This window comes from Cervus elaphus, chromosome 4, assembly GCF_910594005.1.
Source record: "Cervus elaphus chromosome 4, mCerEla1.1, whole genome shotgun sequence".
In the NCBI taxonomy this organism is placed as follows: Eukaryota; Metazoa; Chordata; class Mammalia; order Artiodactyla; family Cervidae; genus Cervus; species Cervus elaphus.
In genome coordinates, this window is record NC_057818.1 from 14,001,381 (window position 1) to 14,007,850 (window position 6,470).

Genomic DNA, 6,470 nt, shown 5'->3' on the forward strand with positions numbered 1-6,470 from the left:
GCGCTGATTTGGAGGGCTGGGGTGACTCTGGAGCCCGTGGAGCCCGTGGGCTGCAGAAGGGCCGACATTGAGGTTCTTTTTCCATCCCAGGATTGAAGGGGGTGCTCCGATGAAAGCCAGGGATCCAGAAAGAATACAGCGGTCCGCCCCCTCTTGGCTAGAGGGCCATCCTCGAGACCCAGGCGGGGAACAGCGGGACACTGGGCTTAAGTTAGAAAAGCAGCCCTGGGGACAGAGGCCTGAATGTGTCCCGGGGCCTGACCTGGCACTCCCTCAAGCCCTGCCTGCACCCAAACCGGGTTTTCGACCCTGTCAGCGATTTCCTTTTAGATAAACGTCCCTGTGGTCTCTCCAGAACCCCCAAACACAGGCTTTACCTTCTGGATCCTCCATTTTAGAGTTGGGATTCTCCCTGCTTTTCCACGTTCAGAGATGACCTGAGCCCCGGTGGCCGGTCCCCAGCATGGTGTCGCCTCTGTGACAGTGGGACAGCCCTAAGGGGTTAAGCAGCAAGCTGCCTTAAGGGACCTTTAGTGCCCTTCCTCAAGCTACCACCACGTTCCATCTTCTCCCCGCCCTCTTCTTCTTGGGCATCCACATGGTTTACTCAATGAGATGTTAATTCAGTTATCCTGAGCTTTTTCTTTCTTTTAAAATATATCCAGCAAAGATCATAAACAGGAACTAGTCACGTTAAGTGCCAATCCACCCCCCTCCCCAAAGGCGGCAGAGTAGGGGAGACACCTCCTTCTAAATCAGTATCATCAAGGTTTTTGATTCAAACCAGGACGTGGCTAAATGTAAAATGAGTCAGGGTGGGGAGTGCTTACACCCCAGGGTGAGTGGGTGGGGGGGGGGGGGGAAGCGAGCAGGCTTCCCAAATGCTTAATGTAATCACGGGCCAGCTGCGTGCACTTGTAAAGTTGTTATAACCCCCTCCTTGTTATAAACAGGAAAGCGCAGAATATAAAGCAAGAGACCCGCATTCACAAATACCAGCTCTCCCGCGCCAGCTGCCAAATTCCCCTTTTATGGTGTTCCTCCTTGCAATCTCAGCCCCATCAGAAAGACCGTAGTTTCTCCCCCTCGACTCTCCAAAAGGGGTGATTTTGAAACTTGCCCCCAACCAAGCTGTGGACCCGCTACTGCACGCCTTCGCCAACTCAGTGCCCCATGCCATTGGCATCAGAAAAGCTGGGCTTCTGGGATCCTCTTCTTGGATCCCCAGGGAGCCCTAGGGGGGCAGGCCTGCCCATTTTGGGATGTGAGGCCCCTAGGGAGTACACCCCCGCCACCCGGCAGCCCAATTCCTCCAGGGCATCCCGAGGATGTCTCAGAGGAGGGCTGCATCCTCTTCTAATCAGGCGTTCATCTATCTCCTCTCCCCTGCTAAAATATCTGAGAGCTCTCCAAGACCTCAGAAGGCATTTATGAGAGTGTGTCATCTCTCCATCTCCTACTAAGCCTGGGAGAAGAAAAGGTCTTTTGTGGGAGGCCATGGGATTTCGGGGCTCCCCCAGGCCAGAGGTAAAACTCACCCCTGCGCCCCTCCCAGCTCCACCTCTTCTTCCTGGCGGGGCAGACCCTGCTCCCGAGCCACCTCGATCCACATCCTGCCTGACTGACTGTGTGTGCTTACAGCGTCAAGGGGTGGACGTGATATTTCAAACATCAGATCAGTGCGTTTATATATTGGGTGCCCGGAAATTTTTCCAAATAAACACAGCTTGATTCAACTTGGGTGGGCGGACTTATCAACAGACTAATTCTATAAACAAATGAAGGAATAACCCTGAAACCGATTGGCTGGTATCAAAAAGACACGTGGAGGGAAAAGCTTGGAGTTTTTCAGCAATGAAATTTTAATTAATGTGGGTGGGCTGAGAACACAGCGACTGTTTATCATAGACAATTTATTTTCCAGCGCTAAGTCAACATATAATAGCAAACTTACAACAATTATTTAACATTTTTTAAAGCCATGAAGAAGGGACAGAACGCGGAGCGGCTGGGGAGAGCGGCAGAGCGGGAGGCAGACGCAGGGCAGGCTCCCCGGGAGGGCCCTTGCGGCGCGGGGCGCAGTCCCTAAGCCGCCCGGGTTTCAGGCATCGCCGGGAGCGCCGCACGGGCTCCCGCTCGCCATGAGCCACCTCTTCAGCCCCCGGCTGCCTGCTCTGGCCGCCTCGCCCATGCTCTATCTGTACGGCCCCGAGAGACCCGGGTTGCCTCTGGCTTTCGCCCCCGCGAGCGCGCTGGCGGCCTCGGGCCGGGTGGAGCCCCCCCAGAAGCCGCCCTACAGCTACATCGCGCTCATCGCCATGGCGATCCAGGATGCGCCTGAGCAGAGGGTCACACTCAACGGCATCTACCAGTTCATCATGGACCGCTTCCCCTTCTACCACGACAACCGGCAGGGCTGGCAGAACAGCATCCGCCACAACCTCTCGCTCAACGACTGCTTCGTCAAGGTGCCCCGCGAGAAAGGGCGACCCGGCAAGGGCAGCTACTGGACGCTGGACCCTCGCTGCCTGGATATGTTCGAGAACGGCAACTACCGGCGCCGGAAGAGGAAGCCCAAGCCCGGACCGGGGGGCCCGGAGGCCAAGCGGGTCCGCGCCGAGACGCAGGAGCGCGGCTCAGAGGCGCCGCCGGAGGTGCGGAGCGCGGGAGGGCGCCCCCGCCCCGCGACCCCCATCCAGGAAAGAGCGCCCGCGCGCCCCTCGCCCCTTCGGGAAGCCTCCTCTCCGCCGCCAGCGTCCCTCCCCTGGCCCGGGCCCGGGTCCCCAGAGGGGGACGCGGGCGACGCGCTCCAGGGCGCAGCGGCGGTGGCTGTCGGCCAGCCTGAGCGCACTGTGGACGGCCCGGAGACTCCTCCGCTCCCCGCCTCCCGCAGCTCTCCGAAGAGCTCGGACAAGTCCAAGAGCTTCAGCATAGACAGCATCCTGGCCCGACGGCAGGGGCAGAAGCCGGCTGGAGGGGGCGAGCTCCTGGGGTGCGCCAAGCAGGGGCCCGGCGGCTGTCTGGGCGCCTCGCTTCTGGCCACCTCCTCCAGCCTCCGTCCGCCTTTCAACGCTTCCCTGATGCTCGACCCGCACGTCCAGGGCGGCTTCTACCAGCTCGGGATCCCCTTTCTCTCCTATTTCCCCCTGCAGCTCCCGGAAGCGGTGCTTCATTTCCAGTAAAACAGACGGCGGCTCCTTTCCCTCGCCCTGGTCTGAGCTCCGTGTGAGCGAGCAGGGCTCCCACCGCTGAGAAAGTAGTCGCGTTTTAAAATAAATGATTTCCTCTGCCTGCGTATGGATCGTGGGAAGTATTAGCATCCTCAGCTGCACGAGTGGGCACACTTCCCTGCCTCCTGCAAGATGAACCTTCCCAGAACTGGAACAGCTTCGGAGATTTAAAAGACCATGCCCACGCTGCGACTTGGGCATCTCAGACCTCCTACCGCAGGCGCAGGAAAATTCCTTGAACCTTAGGTCAGTCTGATGGCATGATTTTCCACTAGCATCCAGACAGGTCCTGCGCGTCCGGAGGGAGTGGGGGAGAGCGCAGACAATCGGAGGGCAGGCAGATGGCCGCAGTGTGGTCCTTTCTGTCTAAGAGCCACGATCTGACCATCGCCAGCTCGGCTGTCACTGTGGCCCAGGCCTTGGCTTTGGGCTCCACGGAGTGATGGGTGTTCACAGCTGGGTTTGAAGCTAAGGTCCAGTTGTGGGGACACCAGGGGCAACCTGTTTTTTAGGTTCTTTAGCAGATCCTAGGGCTTGGTGAGGACTTAAGACCAATGTTCAGGCGGAAGCTGAGAGACCACACTTTCATTGTAAATAGAGAAATTTTCTCTCTTTTCCTTTTAGATAGTAAAAGGAACACGCTATATTCTTTGGCTAAAAGCTTGATTCTTTTTACTATAAGGGTTGCCCTGTGAACATCTGTATTAACAACCTCTATTTAAAAAGTGCACTCTGTGTAACTTAGCATTTTGTTGCATTACAATAGATAGCTCGATAGCTCCTTAGTCAATACACGTGCTCTCCAACGCCTGTTACCAACCACAGACATCCTCCTATCTCTTAGCTTTATTGTTTAAGGGGTCAAAACATTTCTAGGGACACCGGAAGTGCATGAGGGTTAGGGAAGCTTGATTGTTGCCACATTTTCCAGAACTGTGTGGTGAAGGACTATTTTTAATCTGAAGAGTTGGGTGAAATAAGCACATGGAAAGCAAGTGGAGGCAGGGATGGGTGAGCGCTCAGAAGAGCAAGGGAGTCCCCTGGGGTCTGGGGGTGGTCAGCTCTCCCGGCCCCCAGGAACAGGAGGCTTGGTGGGAGGCTCCCTGGCCAACTGTAGCCTCCTCCTCCCTCCAAGCGCCAGCCAGGCAGGCCCAGAGCCTGCAGCTAAACAAACACCTTATGGAGGTGACTGCAAGTCTGGGGCGAGGAGTGGGCGGGAGGGCAGGGGGCTGAGACAAAGATGTGGTTATGGAAATTGAGATTTTCACAGCCCACTTCAGCTGGGAACTTTGGGGGAATGCATCTAAGCTCTCACAGTATCTCTTTGGGTTGTGGTGGTGGTTCTGAGACTCGATTTCCTGAACCTCCCAGCTACTTTAATTTTATCAAATGTGGGAAAAGCACAGTAAGTCAGTAGTTCTGGAGGGAGGCAGAGTGGGTCTTTGAGATAATTTTTTAAAGCAGATTAAAGCAGTTTCCAGAACTTATATAAAAGTGAACACAAACATCACATCTGAGAGCCTGTTGGTTAATATGTTGGAAAGGATATTTCAGACAAACAGAATAATTTACGAATTAGCAAACACAGAGGTGACTGAGAATTCGTGCTGAAGGCCATTTGCTACTGACCCACAGGAGCGTCCATGTCCAAGTTCTGCCCGGGCTGGTGGGAACACTGTGGGCGAGCTTCAGCGTCCTTGATGTTAAGAACTCTGATGAACCGTGTTGAGACCCAAGATCACTGTGATTAACTTACAATGTGCTGGAAGGGCCGTTTGTTGGCTATTGTTATCCCGAAGTCTCAACCTCTGTGAATAAAGTTGTTTTTGTCATTAACTTCTCAGGGACTGGTTCAGTGGATTACTGGGGGGAACAAAGAGTGTAACAGAAAAGGGGAGACTGGGATCATATCTGGGAACCCCAGCAGTGTTTCTCGGGCTCTGGCTTCTGAGGGAGGAGGGCTCCTGCGTGGACTGGAGGGCAGGACAGAAAACCCCAGGACTGGAGGGTGTTGCCTGAGTGTCCCAATAAGATGAAGATTCTGCTGAGCGGGATATGCTTTTAATGTTTTCTCTTTATGTTTGATTTGCTCTCTTTTGTTAACTTATGATGGCTCATTTCTGGAGAAGCAAATATTCTAATACTGTCATTTAAAAAGGATGGCATTTTAGAGTTACAATTCCAAAAAGTCTAGTACAAACATTATGTTTCTGGCACAGAAGGAAAAAGGCAGGAGTATGTGTCACTCTGTTAGTGTTTATACATACATAAGGAGGAATTCTCTTACCTCAGCCCCACATTCATCTGGTTGAGGAAAGCAAACAGAAATGAACAGCAGGGTCGTTTTCTGTGGATTCTATACAATCCCATGTGCGCCACTCCCTGCTAAGGACAAAGAGGGGCTTTGGGACTTGGTTGTCCAAATAGCTGTTCCAATGTCCCAGTTTTAGTCATGTGCTCCTGGTTATAGATCAATGAGACCAAGGAAAGGTTTCCCCTCTTAATAAAAGCAAAATCACCTAGATTTTGAGTAAACCGGAAGCAACCATATTGTCCTGTTCTTGGGCAATGTAAAGTATGCCTCTGTGTTCTCATCTACACAAAAGGAACAGATTCTGTTTCCTGTAGGTGATCTTTCTCTAGTGTACACACACAAACACACATACACGAATACACTGATCATAATGGGGGATATGGCAGGTGTATGTACAATGATAAGTAAGTGTATATGTATGTATGTACACATGTACATATCTGTGTATGTGTATATATAAATGCATATATATTTTCTACACACACAGATGGTCAGAAATTCATCTCTTTTGTGTAGTTGAGGCAGATAGACTCAGATCAAGTGCTGATTTCTTTTAGAATAACCCAAGTACTGGCACTTTTGGAAAGATTTTGTTTCGCTATAGAATTTGAACACGGAATAATTTAGTTTCTTGCACTATTATAGTGAAACCAACAAAGACATTATAAAAGAGTCTTGGAAGACATATCCCCCTGAGACCCTTACTTCCCAGACTTTTGCAAGGGTGCGGGGACTCTGCAAAGGCCTTTGTGTTGTCCGCTCTGGGGTATTTCCTGGCTCCTGTGGAAGCTGATGGCCTCCTGGTTCTCACATGCCCCATGAGGTTTTCCAGAACCAGAGGAACAGGATGTGTCCTGCCATTTTCCAGTACAACCGCACCTCTCTGGAAAGGCGCCTACCTGCGGTCTCTGCCGTTTCACTAAGAA

The 6,470-nt window shown here is 52.7% G+C and overlaps 1 protein-coding gene across 1 annotated transcript; it reads left to right on the plus strand.

Annotated features, from left to right (window-relative positions):
• The first annotated feature begins 847 nt into the window (after positions 1-847).
• FOXL1 (forkhead box L1) lies at positions 848-5,070 on the plus strand. The gene has a single exon (XM_043898238.1). The coding sequence runs from the start codon at positions 2,142-2,144 to the stop codon at positions 3,180-3,182; it is 1,041 nt and encodes a 346-aa protein (XP_043754173.1). The 5' UTR covers positions 848-2,141; the 3' UTR covers positions 3,183-5,070.
• Positions 5,071-6,470: the final 1,400 nt, after the last annotated feature.